General features: G+C 36.8%; 1 protein-coding gene across 1 annotated transcript in view; it reads left to right on the top strand.

The window, feature by feature from the left end:
* The window catches only part of DCHS2 (dachsous cadherin-related 2), a 237,122-nt gene that overhangs the window by 136,188 nt on the left and 77,172 nt on the right, over positions 1-23,762 (top strand). The window contains exons 4-10 of the mRNA XM_046655652.1: positions 7,876-8,112; positions 9,406-10,422; positions 13,205-13,392; positions 14,760-14,859; positions 18,525-18,682; positions 19,770-20,613; positions 22,648-22,887. Of these exons, the coding sequence (XP_046511608.1) occupies positions 7,876-8,112; positions 9,406-10,422; positions 13,205-13,392; positions 14,760-14,859; positions 18,525-18,682; positions 19,770-20,613; positions 22,648-22,887 (2,784 nt within the window). The remainder of the gene's footprint in view (positions 1-7,875; positions 8,113-9,405; positions 10,423-13,204; positions 13,393-14,759; positions 14,860-18,524; positions 18,683-19,769; positions 20,614-22,647; positions 22,888-23,762) is intronic.

Here is a 23,762-nt window from a genome sequence, read left to right as displayed (position 1 = left end):
GTTATGCTTTGCCATCATCCTTGTTGCACCTATTTATGATGGCAGGAGATTGATCATATCTGAAGTAGAGAGACGGGCTGCAGAATAATGAGAAGCTATGTTGAGTAGGGTAGCTTATGGAGGAATTTAAAAGCATGACAGAGTTTAAACTTGATTATTACAGGAAACAAGGAATGATGTAATGGTTTTGAGCACTAGCATGTTGTGGTGAAAATGATATTTAAGGAAAATTACCCTGGTAGAGTGTGCTAGGTAGATTGTAAGACTCGAAAATTTGAACAGGTAACATATGTTAATTAACAGATAATATACAATAGTAATTATTATTATAATAATCCAGGGGGAAAGTAATGAGGTTTGTACTAAGGAGGTGGTAATACAAACAGAGAGGTAGGAACTAATTCGAGGATATTTTAAGAGGAAAATAATGTAGAAATGGTGACTAATTTGATTTATTAATGAAAGAGGATGTCATACATAATTTCTTAATTTTGACTCAGTGATTGATTGTCCAACTGATGTCAAATTAACTAATGCCCTGGAGGAAGTGCCACTTAGAAAGACGTACAGAGCTGTAATTCAGGCGAGAGGACATGGGGAGATACTAGGATAAATAACAACTGAAGTCAAAAGCTATGACTATTTTGATGGAAATAATATATAGCAGTTGTTTGGTACCCGGTCTCACTCCTGTTAGCGTATTTCCTCATGTGTCTTGTGATTTTTTTACTGAGGGCTTGGATCTTTAGCTGAAAGACTTCTTTGAGTCCTGGAGATAAAGGTAGATTCCTCTGGAAACTGTTTGTGCTTCTCTTGCTCAAGTGCCCTAGGGAAGTACCAGTTATCGACAAAATTCTTGGCTTGAAAATTTTCACATCATCCTGTATTGTGAATTCAGGCTACAAACTAGTGTGAAGGCTGGTTTACGTTTAGGAATTCTCAAAGGAAAAATTTTTACCTGCTCTATTTAGCATCAAGTTTCAAGTTGGGCAATTTTCTTCAAAGTCCTCTGTGGGGGCAGGGGTTGATTTCGAGCTCACCCTGACGTTGACATCTTTGTGGACCTAATTTTCTTGGAGGAACTCCTGTGAGGCTGTCCATCTCCAACCTGCTCCCATCTCCAAAGGCTCTGGTCTTGTCTTCTGTCCTCTGAGCTCCGTAAAGTCATTGAAAGAAAAACTTCAAGGACACTAGGGTTTGGCAAATACTCTGAAGCCCAGAGCTAAATTCAGGATGCTGCTTATTCTCTGGGTTCCTGACATTACTTAATTTTTTGCCTTCTTTATTGTCAGCTTATTGATGTACATAAGAGGATGCATTTTAAAATATTTTTGCAGTGCTTCATTTCATGAGGAAGGTTAGTCAGTGTACCTGGTGCCACAAAACAGTTGTTCCTTTTTGTAGTTCTTTCAGGGATGGTTTGTAAGAGGTAAATTATCTGTCTGTGTTGGTCTTATTTTATGTTTGTGGTAGTTAATTTTGTGTGTTGAGTCAACTAAGCTATGACCCTAGTTTTGGGTCAAACATCAATGTAGGTATTGCTTTGAAGGTATTTTTCACATGTGATTAACATTTAAATCAGTAGACTTTGAGTAAAATAGATTACCCCCCCTAATTTGGGTGGGCCTCATCCAATCAGTTGAAGGCCTTAAGAGAAAAGTCTGAGGTCCCCCAAGGAAAAAGGAATTCTACCTCTAGAATGCTTTTAAACTCAAAACTGTGGCATTGACTCCTACAGGAATTTCTCGCCTGCTGACCTGCCCTGCAATCACAGACTTGCCAGCCCCTATGGTTGCATAAGCGAATCTCTTAAAATAAACCTTGCTGTTTATATATGTACGTATATTATCGGTTTTGTTTCTCTGGCGAACACTGACTGACACAATGCTCATTCTTTAAAACAGTTTATCTGAGTAGAAAATTCTAGATAGGCAGCTGTTTTCTTTTAGAACTTTCACAATAGTATTTGATTAACTTCTGACATCTGTTGTTGCCATTGAGAACTCTGCTGTCAGTTTAGAAATTATTCCTTTATAGATTCTCAGTGTTTCTCCTCTTGTTGCCATACGGTTTTATCTCTGTCCCAAAATTTCCCTCATGTATCTAATTGACTTCTTATGTCTCCTATATGTGAGAATGCATTCTCTTCAGAAGTGCCACCGTCAGATGTACCATGCGAAGAGTGCCCGCTTGGGTGGTGAGCATCCCCTGCCCTGTGCCTCCTCCATGGTGACAGCAGCCACAGTGTGGTGATCTGAGCATCTGCTGGCCATGCCCATTGAAGGTTTGAACACCAGTTGTGAGTCACTTCCTGAGACACTTGCGTATCAGCTGCAAGGAGGATGCTCTGGAGCTTTGGGTACCATCCACGCAGTGCCACCCCAGAGCTCTGAGACCCGCTGCCGCTCATCCTCCGCTTCCTTTTGTAGAGGTGGTACATCACCTCTTCCTTTTCGTTCCTGCAGCCCTAGAGGTCACTGCTTCCTGCAGTTACTACTTATCCTCCACTTCGTCCTCTTTAGCTTCCCCGTACCCATGTAATCAGTTCCCTTAATTAAATATCCTGTAAAATTCCTAGTGTGGTTTCTGTTTGCCTGATTGGTTCCTGACTGAAACAGGTACACTTAATATATTTAAAAAGCAGAAGCGGATGTTGAGTATATAAGTATGTGTATTTACTAATAAATGGCCTAGCGGCCCTGCTTTGGTCTTTCTGATTTGTGGGCTGTTTTATTTCAGTGCAACAAAGCCCTGCACGTTCAAAGACTAGTGCATTTATCAGCTGTGTTGCTTGCCTTCAGGTAGTTATTCTTAGTTGTGTATATGCTTTCGTTTAATGGAAACTTTTTTGAAAAATTTTAAAAATCCTAAAATTTTGGTCTTCTATAAACAGTTAACACAAGAATTGAACACTTTCAGACGGGAACCAATTGTATCTGAGGTTACTGAGGGATTATCCTCATCCTAATTAATAGATAAGGAAGGCAAAACCGTGACAGGGTTAAGTGGTTAGTCTGTGGGCATACACAAAAATCAGCGCAGTTCACGATGGTGTGGAAAACTTACCTGGAGCATGGCAATTGAGGAACACGCTTGTTGTTCATGCAGTGCTGACTATCCCATCATTACAGAGCAATTTGGAGTAGATCAGCATTTATATTATATATATATATATATTTATATATATTCACACACATACATCCGTGTACATGTATATGTGGGTGTGTATAAACGTGTATTTGAATATATATATATATATAAAATATCTTGATACAGACAACCTAGAGTATTGGGCTTACTTCTAAGACTTCTATGAAATGAGACATGGAGGAGTAAGATAATGGGCATTTTCTTTTCAAAATCTAGTGAAAAACTGAGATTGGGAGGATTTACTTTGTATGGTCGGGCACTTATATAATGTCATTTGTTTTAAAAGGCTTGAAAACTTTTTTTTTCTTAAGGCACTTACCTTTTGGAAATAGGATTCCTGACCCTCCCCCACATAAATTCGTTTCCCGGAGTGGCTCCTATAGGCAGGGTTCTAAGCTAAGCCCTCTTTATAATAGTTAACATTTGTGTGGTGCTTTGCTGTTTACATATAACTTTAAGTGTGTCTCATGCTCACCTATGACTGAAAGTTCTTGTACCGATTTTGTCAGCATTACATTTAGTTATTGATCAGTTTGTATATGTTTCTTAAGGGTGAAGGTTCTTGACAGTTAAATTTATATAATATTCTATCTTTGGCAGTGTCTCCCTTTCCCCTTCTTTCAAATTAGTTGAGAACCTGTAATATGACATGATAGACATTCATCAGTGAAATGTTGTTGAAATAACAACACACTTAATTTTGTCACATGGAGTAACATCCTGCACAGTATCAAGGATAAAATAATGAAATAACATATAAGCTATGTTTTGTTGCTTGTTCCCTATTGTCAAATCATTGAGACACCAAACTTTATTATTAAATTATCTCAATTCAAAATACTAGTTTGGGGCTTTAGGGCTGGGGGTCATTAAATAAAATGATTCTCACCAGAGATAAAATGCTTTTCAATAGCAGTGAATATAGTACGGATATTTATTTTATTAAATTTCGCAATTTACCATATGTTATTGTGGCACATTTTGCTGGCAATTTAAGTATTTGTAAATTATTTTTGTTTGTATCTGGGAATCACATGTCCAAGCAGTTTTATGTAGATAATTCTGCAGAGCATGTTTATTTCAACCTCAGGGATTCATTTAATTGAATACAGCCCTCCTGAATATACTCATTTGCTGGTTCTGAAATTTCCATTGATATACATCATTGAAGCTTTCTACATACTAAGAATCTTATTTTTAGAGAAGAGTTTCGTGCAGTTATTTTTAAAGACACACATTTTAATGTCCAGTTTAAATCTTCACTATAGTATGCATTTCCTTTATAGCTCTATTTCTCACAGTTCTGGAGGCCGCAAGTCCGAGGTCAGGGTGCTGGACTATTTAGTTCCTGGTGGGAGCTCTTCCTGTCTCACAGAGGGCTGCCTTCTCACTGTGCTCTCACGGGGTGGGGGGACAGCAAGCTCTCGGGTGTCTCCTCTTAGAAGGACACCAACCCTATAGAGTTAGAGCTCCACCCTTATGACCTTGTTTAACCTTAATTAATTCTTTACTCCAAAGGCAGCCACACTAAGGATTAGGGGTTCAATGTGTGAATTTTATGGGAACACAATTCAGTCCATAGCACATATGCTCATTAAAACCATAGGAATGTAAGAAGTAGAAAGTGCATAATCTCAACCCACGGAGATGACCTCTCTATAATTGTTCAGATCCTTCCATGTTTCCAGTGTGCCCATTTCTCTCTATGTGTACAGAGTATACATGTCAGCATTTACGATTCTACTTTACATGTTCTCTAATCTAACATTCTCACTTAGCAGCACTTCATAAATTTTTCACAGTACAGATATCCTTTCATTTTTAAAATGTTTATGCAATATACTAAATTTTTTTAACACAATGGGTTGATATCATAGATTTACTTTTACAACTTGTTTTCATATAAAATGTAGCACATAAAATCTTTCTAAATAAAACGTGTACTCTCTTCATTCTTTTTGGATCCTCCATGGTATTCTATGGTATACCACAATTGATCAAACCATTCATTCTTTTCTTGATAGATATTAAAGTCATTTGCAGTATTGCAAAAGACATCCTGTCCATTTATTTCCTACTTATGTAAGCAGAGGGTAGAGTTTTAGGATGTTGAATATGAACAATTTATAGTTTGATAAATATTGTCAAAGTGCCTTTTGGATGGTGTACATAAATACCACATGCTTTATTAGCCTTGGGTCTCATCACTTAAAAATTTTAGCAAACATTAGAGGTAAAAACGAGAAGTGCTTGTTTTAATTTTATATGTCTGTTATTTTTAGTGAGTTTGAGCATTATCATATTTATTAACACTTTCTTCTTTCTTATCTGAATTATCTGTCCTTACCAATTGCTAACCTAACTCTTGGTTTAGTTATATTTTTCATCTTCATTGCAGAACTCTTCTTTTATTATGGATACTAAATTGCTGTTTATACATTTTCAAAATGTTATCTTTTGATTTTATTTATAAATCATTGAGTAAATGAATGAATGATAAGAAAGATAAAAACTGTTAATTCAAGTACAATGTGTTGAATCTATAACAGGCGTATGGACACAGGTGACTATGGGATCATAGAAGAGTGCTATCTAAAGCAAAGTAGAGGGTAGAAGAGAGCCACCTGCCCTGGGTGAGACCTGAGCCGTGCTTTAAAATATGACTAGAAATCATTAAGTCAAAGAAGGTGAGGAAGTTGCTCCAGAAAGAGGATGCGGCAATCCAGATGGAAAAGAGCAAGGTCTATTCTGGAAATTAGAAATGGTTCACTGTGCCAAGAGCAAAGGGTGCTGTATGTGAGTGATGAGATAAGGCGACAGAGATGGAAAAGGGCTAGTTTACGAATGGCTTGGTATATATTAAGATAAGGCATTCACCCTGAAAATTTGGGAAGGCATCGATTTGAACTTTAGGAAGACTATTCTAATACAAGTATGAAAAATGGTTTAGAAGGAGTCAATCTGGAGGCAGGAAGACCAGCTTGTGGTCTAGTTGGGCAGACGTTAATCTTTTCATTGTCATAATCATCAAGAGTGGAAAATAAAACCTTTAAAACTTTCTCTGTTATTGGAATTGAATTAACTCTGGAAGAATATATACCCTGGGGAGCGGGGGTGATTGGGGTAGAGGAACTTTTCATTCCCTTCTATAGACAGACACTTTTGTATCATTTGATTTTTATTTTTTAATCAAACATAGATTTTAATGATAAATAATTTTTGAAGCTCATCAATAACAGATGGAAAAGATCTGACTTAGAAATATGTCTGATGACTATTGAGCGCTTTGGTGGACCGCCAAATCAATATGAACCCAAATTTTAATATGGCTGCTAAAAGCTGGTATAGTAACACTTGGTTAAATTAATACTTTATAAGTATTCTAGTAAAGAGTGCTTGTACTTTTCTTCATAATAGTCAGATTGTATCTGGAACTATGTATTCACTGATCAACTTGGAGCATGTTCAGGAGAAAGGAACCATGAGTGAAATGACTTAAAATCATATTAGATAAACAACTCTTAAAGAAAATGGGGATCTTGTGCCTGGAGCAGGTCAGACAAAATATTTGACTTCACTTATTGGTGATGTATTATGCCAAAGAGAAATAAGACATATTTCACTAAATTTCTAATAGAACTAGGAACAAGGATTTGGGTAGTAAGAGGGCAGATTTTGACTTCGAAAAACAAAGAAATTGAATGATGTCACCTTTTTTATGCCTAGAAAACTGATAATTCTGATGTTTCTGCCAGCTTCTCATTAACTGGCAAACTGCAGTATTCCTTCATTTAACTAATACTTATGGCCAGTGGTATTGTGACAGATTCCATAAAGTTTAGCCATATTTACTTGTACGCAAATTGATTTAATGAGCTCGCATGTTTTTTCTTTCTCATTAAATAAAACTAACATGTTCATTTCTTAAGTGTTATGTTAGATCTGTTTTCATGTTTTCAAACAAGCACACTAAAGGGTAGTATTAATAATATTAAATAATTGGTTCTCTCAGCATTACTGGATCTCTCCTCGGCTTAACCATTAATACCTTCTCCTCTCATACTCACCAAGTATATATAGGCCTAACTTGTCACTCTTGTCCCCAGAATTTGGACCATCACTTTGCAAATATGCTCAAGTTCTTTGACTGGAAAGTAGATGTATTAGTCAGGCTTCTCCAGAGAAATGGAACCAACAGAAGATATACAGATATAGATATAGATATAGGTATAGATATAAAGAGATTTGTAATAAGGAATTAGCTCATGTAATTATGGAATCTAACAAGTCCCAAGATCTGCAGGTGAGTTGGTAAACTGGAGACCCCAGAGAGCCAATGGTGTGGTTCTAGTGAAGGCTGGCAGTCTTAAGACTCAGGAGAAGCCAAGGTTTCAGTTCAATTCTGATGGCAGGAAAAAACCAATGGCCCAGTTGGAAAGCATTCAGGCAGGAGCAATCTCCCTTTTGTTCTATTCAGGCCTTCAGCTGACTGGATGAGGTTTATCCTCACTCACTCTACCCGTTTAAATGTTAGCCTCATCTAAAAACACCCTCGTAAAAATGCACAGCATAATGTTTGACCAAATATTTGGGCACTCCATGGCCCAGTCAAGTTGATACTTAAAATTAACCATCACAGTAGAATTAACAGATCAGATGTTACTGTTGCTCATCAGTATTGATTGCATGTTATCTGTTTTTTAATTCTTTCTTTCCCCTACCCAGGAATTATTTACCTCACGTCGCCTCTTAGTCATTTGGAATCTACTGCGCTTTTGTTGATGGTCTGTGCTCGAGATGGTGGTGGGCTCACTTCGGTCATTAATGCTGATGTTACTATACACATTCTTCAGACCACTCTGGCACCGGCTGAATTTGAAAGGCCTAAGTATACTTTCTCAGTTTATGAAGATGTGCCCGAAGACAGTCCTGTGGGAACAGTGAAAGCGAAAGAGTCCTTGAGTAAGTGTTTACTTCTTACGCTAGATTGAAATCCATTATTGGAATATTTCCTTTATTTTCTTAGGCTGTACAATCTTGACTAAATCTTTCTTTTTCTCCATGCAAGAAAAATGGAGACTACACAATCTGTGCTTCGCTCTTTGTTCTTTCAACATTATTTCTATCCTACAATTTTTTTCTACTCACAAAAGTAATAGGTACTTTTAAAAGAGTTTAAAACAATACAGAATAATTGTAATGTAGAAAGCATACATCTCCTATAACCCACTCCCAAAAACACATATGTATACTTCTTAAATTTTTTTTTATGAAAATGTAGCCTACTATCTTTGTTGTTCTACAACCACCTTTTTCTTCACACTTTATATATTGTGGACAGTTTTCCAAGTAACTGGACATCATTCTGTCTAATTAAAAAAAAGGTTGCAGGGCTGGCCCAGTGGTGCAGCGATTAAGTGCGCACGTTCCGCTTCAGCGGCCCTGGGTTCGCCGGTTCAGATCCCGGGTGTGGACACGGCACCACTTGGCAAAAGCCAGGCTGTGGTAGGCGTCCTACGTATAAAGTAGAGGAAGATGGACACGGATGTTAGCTCAGGGCCAGTCTTCCTCAGCAAAAAGAGGAGGATTGGTGGCAGATGTTAGCTCAGGGCTAATCTTCCTCAAAATAAATAAATAAGTAAAGGTTGCAAAGTATTTCAACTTAGGTATAGAACATGTTTTATTTAAACTTTTACCTTGTGCTATCAATTTGAATTATTTACAATCATTTTTTTCTAGTCCAAATATGGTCAAGTAAATATCCTTTTATGACTCTACAAGATAAACCCCTAGAAGTGAATTATTCATCCAAAGGTCTGTCCTACTCCCAGTCCCATCTTTTTCCATCCTCTCTCCTTCCTTTAACTTTTGTAGGGGGTACTGTCATTTCACAGGTAGATACCATGGAGAAACATCAACTTAAACTTAACTTGGCTTCCTCAAATATATAAAACAGGCATCCAGATTATTATCTGAATATCTTTCCCTTTTACTTAATCCAAGAATGATGGAAGATAGTGAAACCTGTGGCTGGCTCACTTTCAATTGGACTTTGCCTTTGTCCACTAATTACAGCTTAAACCATGTGTCCACTTTCCAACAGGCTGTGGAGAGCTGAGGAATATGGAAGACATTGCATAGTACTTTCCATGAACATAGTATATATCAGTGCTTTCAGTTTTCAGTGTTTCCAGTAGGCACATTCTTTTGGCATACAGTGATTGCTTTTTCTTTTCTTTTTTTTTTTTTTTTCAGATTCCTCAGAGCCAATTTTTTATAGAATCTCTTCTGGTGATTTGGATGGAAAGTTCTCTATTCACCCATGGCTGGGCACCATTAGAACCCAGAAGCCTCTGGATCATGAAACGCAGCCTGTGGTAGTGCTCACAGTCCAGGCACAGCTTGGCAGTTCCCCAGCCTGCAGCAGCACAGAGGTCAACATAACTGTAATTGATGTCAACGACAACCATCCAGTGTTTCCCAAAACCTCTGATGAGGTTAAAATATCCCAAACCACTCTGCCTGGCACAGCCTTGTACCACGCCCGTGCAGAAGACAAGGACAGTGGGCAGAATGGATTCATCCAATATGCCATTGCAAGCCAGAATCCAAACGTCTTTGCCATTGACTCAGGGCTTGGTATGGTGTACCTCAATGAGAGTCTGGGAGGTGATGTGCCCTCGAAGTACACGCTAACTCTCACGGCCCAGGATCTCGGTGTTCCTCCTCGGGCATCCCTTTTAGTGCTTACAGTCGTGATTGAAAAACAAGAACGAAGCCCATCTTTGACTTTTGAAAATTTGGTCTATCGAGTGGAAGTTAGTGAATCTCTCTCGCTGATGACCCAAATACTGCAAATACAGGCCCACCCTCTTGGCCCACAGCACGCAGCCTCGCAGCCTCTGTACTCACTGGAACCCAGCACAGACTCTGCTGTGTTTGGTGTCCATCCTTACACAGGTTGGATTTATTTGTGGCGACAGCTCGACTACGAATCCACACAAACATATAATTTTAGAGTGTTTGCCCGGATCCCTGAGGACAGATTGTTGCAAAATGTGAGCACTTCAGTAATTATTCATGTCCTGGATGAGAATGACAATTCCCCTACCTTCTTGCATGATGTGTTGTTTTTGAAAGTCGAGGAGAGTCCTGTTCCCCAAGGGGTAATAGGCAAAATTACAGCAATTGACAGAGACTCGGGAAAGAATGGACAGCTGTCATATTTCCTTTTGTCTGATGGAAAATTCTTCAAGATGAATCCTAATACAGGTAGCATTTTGTAGCTTCCACTTATTCCTTTAGTGTTGGAATTGACAAAACTCAAATCTTTTAGTTATAATATTATTACAGACATATAGTTAAAATTAACAGTTTTTAGTAAATATCTTATTTGATTATAGTATTGTGATTTTAAAATGAAGTCAAATTGGATAGAATTTTACCTATAATGATTCATGCTTCTCTTGCCTCACACCCACATATGGGCACCGTATGGTTCTTATTCTGAATTAGAGGTCCACTCAGAACTGGACTGAATAAATCCTTGTGTAAAGTCTAATTTTCCCCACGACCATTATTTTTAGTTTGTAGCTTTTTTTAAAAAATATCAAATAATATTTTATAAAATATAAGTACCATCGATGTAAAACTGGAAAATAATCCATTAGTTAAGATTTCAAAATCACTCTATTGATTTATTTCCCCATTCTTATTTTGATAAGGGAACCATGGGGAAAGGGCAAATATTTACACTGAGTTTTTTTTTCAAGTCTTAATTATGAAGTTAAATATAAAAGAGTTATTATATTTTAAAATTTATATTGTAATAAAAGTAAAAAAGAACAAAGAGTGAAAAAAAGTTTGCAAGGACTTTATTTAATTCCGGCAACCACCTACGAATGAAATATGTTTCTACTGCAGCCCTGTAGCTGGGAAAACTGAGACTCAGATAGCTCAAGTAACGTGCCCCAGGGCGTGGAGCTAGAAGGAAGTGAGAGGTCACACCGCTTTGTACAGTTCTGGAAGCACCATGTATGTCGTAGCCTTTGTAACTGATGCCCCTGCCCTCTAGTGAGACCAAATTTGAATTCCTTTCTGATTAACTTCGAGCTTTGATTCTCAAGTGCCTGTTGTGTGAATTAGGAAAAGGTGCCCCTTCCTCCAGCAGTTGGAGCCTTACACCAGGCCACATGACTTGCCAAGTCCACTGCAAGCTGGATTTCAGCTCCCATTCGCTCCAAGCTGGGACGCGCTCTGCAGGGCGCAAACTGCCTGCTTGCTCTTTACTTCTATATGCCAGATCATTTTCTAGGTTTTCTATTTCACTCGGCAATTTATGTTTTTTGAAGTAAATTAAAATATGAGGTTGGTCTCCCCATGATCTTCTCTCTGCTACAATTAGTCCAGCGTCCAGATTCAGAAGACCAGTGGCCATTCCTAGAATTATTGTATGGCTTTAAGCAAGTACCTTAACCTCAGAGCTCAGTATCCTTACCACGAAGAGAGGAGAGAGTTCCTGACGTGTTCCCTGTCCTCCACTCTGAGGGGTAAAGAGTCAAAGTGGAGCAGGGGCCTGGAGGACCGCGTACTTGTAAACCTTCCCACTCACCAGGAACGCGTACAGTACGGCAATGCAGGGCTGGAGGGCACCCTTCAGAGCACGGCAGGCGTGCCCGTCCTCTACTGCCTGGTGCTCCGAGCAGACTTCATAGAGACTGGGACTCGAGCTCCCATGGCAGCCTGCGATGGCATCTGCCATCCCAGCCCGAGGCCGAGCCTCACAGTCTTTTTCACCACTGACTCCCAAACAGTTGCTACCTGTCAATCAGAGTTGGTTCATCAAATAGAAGTCTGTTTGCCATTCAGGAGTTAGGGTTTTCAGAGGAGCAGTAGAGTTTGGAACATTAAAAATGCAGTCGTGATGTGTGGGATATTTGTTAAAATCACACTTAGAGTAAACACTCTGTAAATGTAGTTTATAGAATAAACAAATATAATAAACACTGCATTTAACTCAGCAACTTACCCAAACATGAATTTTCTTTTTGTTCCTGAATTCACTGTTTGTTTTGTTTTATACACTGTCATTTCTTTTGGATGAAAAGGGCAAAAAATCTTAGAAATAGCAATGTTGGGTGGTAGCTGTTTCATGTTTCCTTTCTCAGAAATAAATATTTTCATAAACAGTGAGGAAATTAAGGCCTGGTGGAACTCCACAGCAGGGGCTGGGCTAGCGGAGAGAGCCCTGGCCTCTGAAGTCAGAGGCAGCTAACATTTTTGTGCCTGAGTCCCCATGGCTGAAGGTGAGGGAAGTTGCCCATAAGACACTTCTGAGCAAGATTGTGTGAAACAAGGCTTGTAAAGCTTTAAGAATTATTTGGGAAGTCACAGTCCATCACTACACATATATTTTGTGAGGCAGCAATAAATATAACTGTGTATATATAAAGGACAAACCATTGCCTAAGGAATGCATTTGATTTTTAGGAAGATGTTTTGCCATCATTTTAAAGTATTGATAACAGCTGCCACATTTGTAATAATTTACAGCCTACAGCTTTTAAATTTATGATGGTATTTATTTCCGATAGCCCTAAGGAGTCGGTTCAGAGAGGTACTTCCATGTGTGAGGTGGAGAAACTGGGACCCAAACCCAGAACTTGTGAGGTCAGAGCTGAGGTGCTTTCCACTTTCCCATATAGCAGCAGGAAGAGGGACGTGCTGCAATTTTGTCTTCTCAATTATTACTAAATTCCCACAGCGTATTTTATCATTTGTTTTTATTAATTCATTTTTTGGTTCAAGTGATTGATGGTAGATCATTTGAAATACAAAGAATGCCAAATTTAAAGTGGCGTTTTCAGAAGAAACTTCGGAAAATTCTTTCAACAGTAGAGCCAAGCTACTAATGCACATGGGCGGGGGAGTCGTGCTTTGATGCAGAGCTTTATATCTGATTTTCCTTCCTGCGAATTAGTTTTGCATGTAGTTCATAAGGCCAAAATTCCGGTACACATCGTCAGCCTCTTTTGTTCTACTCTGTGTTCCGCAGGTGAATTTATCACTTGGGTGGCACTGGATCACGAGCTTCAGGCGCACCATGAGGCGACTGTCCTGGTGACGGACCATGGCTCCCCACCTCGAAACGCCACCATGGTGGTTTATGTCTCCGTCACCGACATCAATGATAACAGACCATATTTCCCACAGTGCCTCCCTGGAAAGGAATTACACATCAAGGTCTGTGGCGTGAAGCAGCCTTGTAGTGACTTTGCAGTATTCTTAGCCATTTGTTTTGAGCACCATCTTGTGGTAAAAAGTGTGAATTTATCAAATCAGTCTTGGTACGGCAATGCATACATTTCTAGAAGATCTAGAAATTGTGCTCATGTCAAGAAAACCCCACAAATTTTTAAAAAAGAAAATGGTTATATGTGCCATTTGGGATCACACATCCAATTGTTTGCTGATAATGCAGTTCTGGCCATTGTGTACAAACATCATAGTTCCCCATTATCAGGAATGCTCAGGTGTGAGTTTATTTTCCAGTAATTTGCAGGGATCTCTTTGTGCAGAGCTCCTTATGGGCAATTGACACACATCTCTAAGATGGTTAGTTAGAGACAAGGGAACCATCTGTACCTCTAAAGCGGAGAGACCTGCATCCAGAGATGATGACATTTGACCCGTTTGGGCACATGCAGAAACTTCTAATTACATTTATATTATCTCATCTTTTTTGTTTCCATGATTTTGTATGTTTTATAATGTACATAATAAATTAGCATATTAGTTCACATACATAATTAATAAATATATCTTGGAGCTACTCAAACTTTTAAAAAAATGAGTGGGTTATATGAATAAAAAGTTTGGAAGCTATTACTCCAAAACAATTGAATTGGACATTCAAATTGTGCTCAGATATGCATATTGAACAATTCAAAAAAGGTATTGAGAAAGTTAATAACTTTAAACTCAATTTCCAAAGCCATATTTAAAGAAAACTCTACCAAAACATAGCATTATGATATTATCCTTATGATTTTAATTATCTCATTAAAATATCCTGTGGCTTTAATTATATCATGAAAATATTCCATAGCCTAATTGGGAGGTAGCAGTCTAACATGAAGTTCAACACCACATGTACATTTCAATATTCCAGGAAAATTCCTACTAATTAGTGATGTATATTTCCTCTATGAGGTATGTTTTCTGAAATAAAGATTTGTGTTTGTCTTTAGCGTATTTTAGACCTTTAACAAAATGTCCTGAAAGATGATGAATGAGAAGATGTTAGTATTCTTAAAATACATCCAAAATCTAAGATTGTTTAGTCAACTTGATTTCCCTTTTTTCCCTCGAAATTAGTTCAAATGCTGCAGATGATGTGTTCAAATTGAGTAAAAGACTTAAATTTGTAATGTGGATTCTTTTCATTGATTTACACCCTTATGACTTTTATACGGTAGACATTTGAATTATATGTGGATTTTAAAATAGTTTAAAAAATGATTAGTAGTAATGTGTTCTTTCATTTAGACTCACTAATATTTGTTTGTAAAATTTTACTAATTTGTAACCCATTTTTTTTTAAATAACAGGTTCTGGAAGGTCAACCAGTAAATATGTTGGTTACAACTGTGTTTGCAAAGGATCTTGATGAGGGGAACAATGCAGAAGTTATATACTCAGTATCTTCAGGTAAAAGTCACTATCTATAAAGGATTAAGAGCTTTTAGAATTTTCTCTTTTGTCTATCAACTATCTCCTTCTGGGAAAATCGTTAACCTTGGAAAAAACACCAAATCACAAACAAATACATTTGCTATTGTCTAGAGTCACCTTCATTTAAAAAAAAGAATTTAAAAGTTTAATGTAAAATCATACTAGTTTTTGTGTGTCCTAAATAGAAACCAACCGTCTACCTGAAATGAATAATTTTTAACAATCTGAAATGCAAATCAACTTCTATTGAAAGGAAAGTGGTAGTTAGTGGATAGAAATTGGTATTAAGTATAAAGAAATATGATTATGAATACCAAGTCTCCGTGAATCTAGAGTAAATCACACGTAGAAAATGTTACATATGTACATACGTGTGTGTACGTGGGAACTTTACATAGAGACAGACTTATGTTTATGTTTTCCTTTGAGAGCGCACAGACTTCAGCTTTGTTCCGGTGATCAACTTTAATTGGCATTCTGTCTTATACTATTTTTAAAGGCATTTGTTGCTTTGCCATGTCTGACACAAACATAGGAAATTAAGAGACAGCATTGCCTTTCCCTGTGGATAATCTAATTGTCTACGTGGAGAACCCAAAAGACACTACAGGCAAAGCATTGGAATTAATAAGATGAAAAATTTCTGAGAACAATGCAAAAATCACTAGCATTTAAAAAAGTAAGCAGGTTTCAAAGATATTCACCATAATAAAGAAAACCATAGCATCTAGGGGCAGATTTACTGTGAAGCTAATGAAGTTTAAGTTTCAGGGCCCTTCACTTGCAGGGTCTCCTCTGGGATGGAAGTAGGGGGCAGTGGACAATTTCTATTTGTAATATTGTCCTATTTTTCTTAAAGAGGGCCCCTCAAATTATAGAAGTTTCAAATCCCACTAAATCAGGATCATCCTGATTTGGAGCATAGGGAGGAAAATTTCAATAAAAGATGTTCCTTTCTGTAGGAAATTACAAAAAGTGAAAGACTTAAAAGAAGAATGAAGTGAAAAGGCATATCATGTTCATGCTTGGGAAGGTTTAATATCTTAAAGATGACATGGTGGCTCGTCCAGGGACAATGAGCCTGCTGCAGACACACACACACACACTAATATATTAAGCAATAATCCTGCTGTAATACCATTACTTAGAAAGAAACAATACCTACTATATTTTATTCCTGAGTATATAGACGAGAAACTTAAACCCCCACTTTAGAAAAGTGGCTGTCTACAGGGACGAAGGAGGAGAATAAGATTTGGAGATGTACACAGGTCTTCTGCTAAGCTTATCTTCTGTCATTTCTTTAAAAATTTTGAAGAAATATTGGGAATTGACCAATCTGGAAATGTTTACATGGATGTTCATCATACATTTCCGAAGGATTGACATACTGATTTTGTTAAAATTGGCTTCTAAAATGATACTTGGAGCATAGCGATATAAAAAATGTGGTAATAAATATGTTATTCACATCTTTGCTTTTACTTCAATTTCAAAATAGAGGCAACTATAAAATATAACATAAAATAACAAGACAAAAATCAGTATAATAGGAACAAAAATATGTATCACATGCAAGAAATTTTTCTGCAGCATTCCTATGAGAATGAAGTAAATGGATCAAAGCATAGAAATCACAACTAATAAATGTTACACAATTTTCTGCTCTACACTCTGACTTTCTTAAGGGGGGGAGTTCTCTCTTCTTTGTCTTTATATCCCCTATAACTGGTAAAGTATCTGTTCCGTGATAATTTCTCATCAACAGTTAAAACAATGAAAGAGTGTCACTAGCTAGGGTGTGTCTGGGTTTTCTGGATTGTTTGAAGTGTTTAGATTTTATTAAAGATACAGATCTTTTATTTAGCAAAACCCTATGGTAATCAATTTGAATTGAAAGTATCAATATGAACTTATGACATATTTTAGTGTGTGCATGTGTGTATTCGCTGTCCGCTGAAAAAAGCCTACAGACAATGACTGACCCAGAAGCAATGAGCACCCCTCATGTTCAGAACATGACCTCCCAATACCACGTTCCACCAAAAGAGCCAGGAGTCCTTGGAGAAATGTCTGATTCCAGTTCTGAGAGAGGCAATCTACAAGATGAGTCTGTACGGTTTTGTCATACCTGATACAAGGACGCTACTTAAGACTACTAGGATCATATCAGAAAGACTCAGGAACCAGCCCTAAGAGGATCCCAATGTTCAAAGACGGGACAATTTTGAGCATCAATAAGGATAATAATGGCAATAAGTTGAAGCCCTTCTAATATGTTTAAATTCATGCTTAATGATTCTTAAAATGGAAACTAAACAAACTTGTAATGATCATAGTTGGAACACTGAAGGATGTTAGTGAACCAATCCATTATTTTGAAGAGTTAAATAAGTAATCCTGACTTACCTATAATGAACTATTCCACTGGGTTACCAGTAGGTAGATGAAAGGAAGTTTCTCTTTGTTAATATGTTCCAGCATATAAATGGTAAAGGGATGATAGACTCAGAATATTATACTTTGCAACACTTAATGAATCTTTAGTGGTCTAGGCTGTGCATCAGTGGGGGCCAACATCACAAAAAAGAGACAAACAGGTGCTTCTGAAGGGAAACACAAAATAACATTTGTGAGGTAGTCTTGCCCCCAAAATTGAACCTGAATCTGATTAGTTCTCTAGATCCACCTCCCAATTTAAGGAAAACAGAGAGGGCAAAAGAACATATTAAGCTACACATTGGAGATGAGCAACAGCCAAGACTAGACCATGGGAAACTTCAGGATACATGACCCAGTTTCTTCAGCAAATGAATTGCAAGAACAAAGTAAAGAGATGAATGGCAGGAATGCACAGATTAAAGAGATGTGCAAAGATGGGCTTTATGTTGAATGTAATTTGAGCTAACTAAAAAAAAAAAAAAGATATTTGTGAGACAATTGGAAATTCAAAAACTGACTAGATATTTGATGATATTAAGTAATCATTACTATATTTTATTTTATTTTTTTGGTGAGGATGATTGGCCATGAGCTAACATCTGTGCCAGTCTTCCTCTATCTTGTATGTGGGTCACCACCATAGCATGGCTTATTGAAAGGTGTAGGTCTATTCCTGGGATCCAAACCTGTGAACCCAGGGTGCCGAGGCAGCATGTCCCAAACTTAACCACTATGCCACTGGGCTGGCCCCAGGAATCATTAATTTTTAAAAATATAAGATGGTACTGTGATCATATTAAAAATATTCCTTATCTTTTAGAGATGCCTGATGAAATATATACAGAAGAGATGAGACGATTTCTGAGATTTGGTCAAAGAAAGATGGTGAAGGGAACTATATGAATGGGGAATAAAGATTAGCTGTGAGTTGATCATCATTGAAGCTAGATGATAGGCACATGAGAGTTCATTCTATCGTTCTGTCTACTTTTTTATGTTTGAAAATTTCCATAATAAAAAAATTTTTAAATCTGTTAAGTTTCTTTCCTACATTTTTAGTATTATTTTATGTTCATACACTCACAGTGCTTAAGGCAAATAAATCTTCCAAAAGGTCACAGATCTATTCAGATTAATTAATTCTCTGTTTTCTGCATTGTCAATTAACATTAATTTCTTAATTGTGTGTGTGTGTATAGAAGATGGTTCTGATCACTTCAAGATTGATGCCAACAGTGGTGAGATAAGAACCACCACGAGACTCTCGTATGATTCTCGACCTTCCTACAGGGTGATTGTAATCGCCAGTGACCAGGGAGTGCCTCCTCTTCAAGGGCAGGCAGTTCTTAATATTCAGGTAATGTTTCGTCATCACCATAAAATGTGGAAGGATGTTCTGAAGGTTTCGTTTGATTTTTATACAAAGAGTGAAGCTATATTAAATGCATGAATTCTATTTTTAGAGAGCATTGCAAATATATGTGTGCCTTTTTATTATCACTCGAGAAATTATTCCAATCAAATAACTTTTCATTTGAACTTTGTACGGTTCCTGACAAGATGTTACCCTTTCTCGTTATATGGGCATTTGTTGCTTTGTTTATGAAGAACACAAAGTGTCTTTTCTTTTACTTTTTCCTAATATTAAGGACCTGGTCAATTTTCAGGAGAAACTTGTATGTAAACAAATGGCCAATAATAAATCACATAGTTTCCTGTAATTATTTTTAAAACTGGAAAAGTCACTTGAGATCTGTCTTTTAAGGCTTTATTTTAATCGTAATGAGCAAACAAGTTGTGGGAAGTCTTCATAGCAGGAAAAAATTATGCCAACCAGTCAAAAATAAGACGACCGCACAGAGCTAGATTTCTTTGTTCATGCCCATGATAATCAGTAATATTAATATCAGTATGCATAATAACCAAGAATATATATCCCCAAGAGTTCTGTTTCCAAATTATGTACTTTACTGATTGAGGATATGTGGGCTAGGAGAAAATTCTATATCGTAATACCTCAAGTCTCTGGTTTCAGATAAACTAAGACACATGATACAAAAATGTACACAGATGTTGTCGTTATGGATATATTGGTCTCTAGGATTTAGAGTAATTGAGAGAACTAGCTATCCCACATTCTTACTGAAGAATCACAAAGCTGCAGTTGAGTTTAACTACAGCATGGCCTTACCAACTATCGTTTCACACATTACAACAAATGGAGAAGCGGAAAATTCTGTATGTTATCTCCTAGATATATGCAATTTTCAATCCTCAGAGATACACTGGAATTATACACTATAAAATCACATTTTCTCACCAATTAATGTATGTATATCACACAAATGGAAGGAATTACCTTCCAAAATAATATCATAACATCTATTGATTCAACTGTTGAAAAAATATCCCAAATTAGCAGCTGCTTTTTATTCTTATTTCAGGTAATACCACTATCCAAAGGGAGAGCCATCATTTCTCAGAACGTTAGACATTTAGTTATACCAGAAAACTTGAAGCCTGCAAAAATAATGAGCTTGAAAAAGTCACCTGATCACGTTCAACAACATCATAATGGAAAGTTACATTTTAGTATCGCTGCAGAGGACAAGGATGGCCACTTTGAAATTGACAGCTCTACAGGGGACTTGTTCCTTTCTATGGAACTTGATTATGAAATGACATCTCATTATCTTTTCAGAGTGGTTGCTAAAGACCATAGCAAAATTCCTCCCGTGAACAGCACAGTCTTCCTTAGTATTGATGTGGAAGATCAAAATGACCATTCTCCTTCTTTCCAGGATGAGTTCATTGTGATAAGCATTGAAGAGAATGTCCCCATAGGGACTCTGGTGCATGTTTTCAATGCCAAAGATGGCGATGGCAGTTTTTTGAACAGTCGAATACAATACTTCATTGAATCCCACTGCTCTGGAATTAATCCATTTCTCATCCATCCCTCATCTGGCACATTAGTCACTGCATCCCCCCTTGACAGAGAGAGAGTTCCAACTGTTGTCCTGACAGTAAGTGCATCTGATCAGGCTGTGAATGTGACAGACCGGCGATTGAGAACCCTGATGGCAAAGGTAGTGATTTTGGATGTAAATGACCACAGCCCCACTTTTATGTCCTTCCCCATTGCCCATATCAAAGAAGATGCCAGGGTGGGCTCCTTGGTGCACCACATAACTGCTCAAGATCCAGATGAAGGGAGGAACGGAAGAGTAACATACAGCATCCTCTCAGGAAATGAAAACTTGGCCTTTATGCTAGATGAGTCATCAGGTATCGTATATGTCGTTGTCAGTTAAAGCCTGTGATCACCTGCTTACATTTATCTTTTTCATTTTCCTCTATTAAAATGATAGTTCTCAAGATGCATATGCTTTAAAGAAATTTGACTTGATTTATTGTTTAACTTATATAAATGATAAGCACAGAGGCTATATTCAGAAAACCAACTATAATTGGCCTCTTTGTTAATATTGATTATGCTTTGTAGCTAGCTTATACTTCATGGGATGAATATACAGAAGCAAACTTATGTGCCCCGATTGTGGGTCCTCACAGGATAAGAGATAGTACCAAAAGTGAATCAAGGTAAAACAAAAACAACATTATTCAAAGACCTTAGTGTGGAAACTTATCTTTAAGATCATACAAACATACAATTATAAAGAGTTGGAAATAATATATCTTTAAATAGCTGGATTGATTTGGACATTAAGATCCTTACTTCTCACATCAACTGTAACATTTTATTTTTTGCAGAGCATTTATTCACTGTCAGATACTCTGCAGAAATGTCATTCACTGTCACTTCAGTTGTCTTGCTGTCACCATGTTGCCAGATAACATCTACTAAAAGTTTTGATGCTGTTTGATGGACAATTATATGTACAAAGTGTCATTCTTGTGAAATTGGGAATGAAAGTCCCTAAACCTGATCTTCAGAAGATTGAAGAGATGGACTACCATCTCATTCTTTAAAAAATAAAGTCATTTCTGCATGAGCCTTAGAAAAAACTCATATGTATACAATTTGGCCCAACTGTTAACAAAAGCATTATTTGGAATGGAATTGAATGTGTAAGATTTGGAAGTCATGATTATAGTCTGGCTGTATGCTGTTGGAAAATTTCATCAAAATATTTATTAAATCCTGAACATATGGTTCCATTCCGAGGCATGCATGAACACCAACTAAAAGCCCAACTGACAGAGAGATAGTCCAGACCCAGTTGCTGATTTCTTTTAGAGCTGGGGCCTCCAAGGACCTGTTTCAACAAAATTTAAAATGTTTTCCAAAATGGCTAAGGAAGGTCTAGTTCAGGTTGTTAAAGGGAATGGATAAAATTAGAATCGTGTCTCAGTAATATAGGTATTATGAATCTGGAACAATTGCAGTGGCTGTTTCAGTTGAGATATTTTTCAGAGACATAAAATGATCATTGCTGAATGCATCCCTATGAGATGGGCTCTTTTTCCTCTCACAAGGCACATCTTTCCTATAAAGAAGACATCATGAGTTTTTCAGTGGCTTTTGGCTGGGAAATGTAAATGATCAGTAATTATTGAAAAACATTTTATAAAATCTAAATCCTAAACCTCTAATTATTTGAAGAAAAATTCTTATAGGATGAGCATGTATTAGAGAAGCAAACAGCAATCCTAAAAGAAAAAATGTGATGATTGGAATCACGTAACAGCTATATGTGCACGAGTCTCTGTAACATTTCGCCTTGATGAGTTATATGCTTAACTGGCCCTGGGATGGAGATATGTTTTATTCATGAAGTTTATTGTCTGAGTTATAAAGTCTTTACTATTTTTTTTAATTAAAAAAGATAGTTAACTGAGAGTAGTAGAAAGAGATTATAACTCTTTAACAAAAATTTAAATATTTTGAAGAATGTAGCCGTACTCATCTTTTTGTAACATGGTCACTTTTATTTAAACGTGAAGTGTCATTTCACATAAAGATGTATTCTGTTAGAACCTAGATAATTTTTTTAATGAAGGTAGATGTTAGATAGATAAATAATTTTGATGTAATCTTCTCAGTAGATAATGGTACATGATAGATTATTTCTGAATTCTCGTTCATCCTCACAATTTAAATTAGGATGATTTTTCTGACTAAAAATGTTATCTTTTCCTTCTAGATGATATATAAGTTTAAAGTTGGTTTAATAAGATTTATTCTTTAACAAAGAAAGATTCTGAATCTTCATTAGGTTAGATAAGTTAGACATAGAGTGAGCGTGACTTCTTTAAAGAATATTTATTACATATCGCTTTCCCCCTCTTTCTAAACAGGCTTACTAACTACAACTTGTCCTTTGGATTATGAAATAAAAACTCAGCACGTTCTGACCCTTCTGGCACTGGATGATGGCGTACCGGCACTTTCCTCATCCCAGACTTTGACAATCACTGTTCTTGATGTTAACGATGAGACACCAGTATTTAAACAGCACCTGTATGAAGCTTCAGTTAAAGAAAACCAAAATCCAGGGGAGTTTGTCACAAGGGTTGAGGCTCTGGACAGAGACTCAGGTAATTTACACATATGGAAACTAGGTAATAAATGCTAAAAACGAAAATTGACAAATTTAAACTACTTTTGGCCCAGAAAAATGAAAATCATTACTAGTTATCTCAAATTTATAATTCTTCTTTAATTAGCAGACACATAGAAATACATACACATGTAAATATAATTTGTGCTTTTATATTGCTTTTGCTTTGTTAATCTTTATTATTTATAGCAGAATGATACACACCTAGTTAACATACAATTTATTGATTTCATCATGATAATAAACTGATGTGTAGACAAGGTATCATTTTTTTCAGAACGTAATAGTTAGATAGATTGAGTACAAGAAGGTAGATGGTTCCTTATTTCCTCCCTATATAGGAAGGAATGATGTAAGAGACAGGATGCTGACATCAGACTGCCTGGGTTTAATCCTAGAACTACCACTTACTTAAGCTGCGTAACCTTGAACAAGTGACTAGTCCTTTCTGTTTGCTTTTCTGTAAAATGGGGATAATAATAGAGCCCAGTTTGTAGCTCTGTTATGAGTATGCATGAGTTATTACCTGTGAAGAGCTGAGAGCAGTGTCTGGCACAATAAATGGTCAATAAATGTTAACTTCCATCATTACTGTTGTTACTATTATTATTAATATCAACCACTCTGTCCAGACAACTGAGTTTGAAGTAAACAGTTACTGTGACTGGGAATTTGTAAATTTCTTAGAATTGCTTTTCAATCTCGCTATGACTTTTTTGGCATTTTAGGTTCAGTAACTTTAATAATATTTTGTTTTTATTTTAAACAAAATAATTATAAAAGTTACAGTGAAGTATTTGCCATTAGCAGCATATGCTGAATTATCTCATTTGAGTTGATATGAATAGTTTA

The sequence above is a fragment of the Equus quagga genome, chromosome 3, assembly GCF_021613505.1.
Source record: "Equus quagga isolate Etosha38 chromosome 3, UCLA_HA_Equagga_1.0, whole genome shotgun sequence".
Classification (NCBI taxonomy): Eukaryota; Metazoa; Chordata; class Mammalia; order Perissodactyla; family Equidae; genus Equus; species Equus quagga.
The sequence above is the reverse complement of the archived record's forward strand: the minus strand, read 5'-3'. Positions and strand labels throughout refer to the sequence as shown.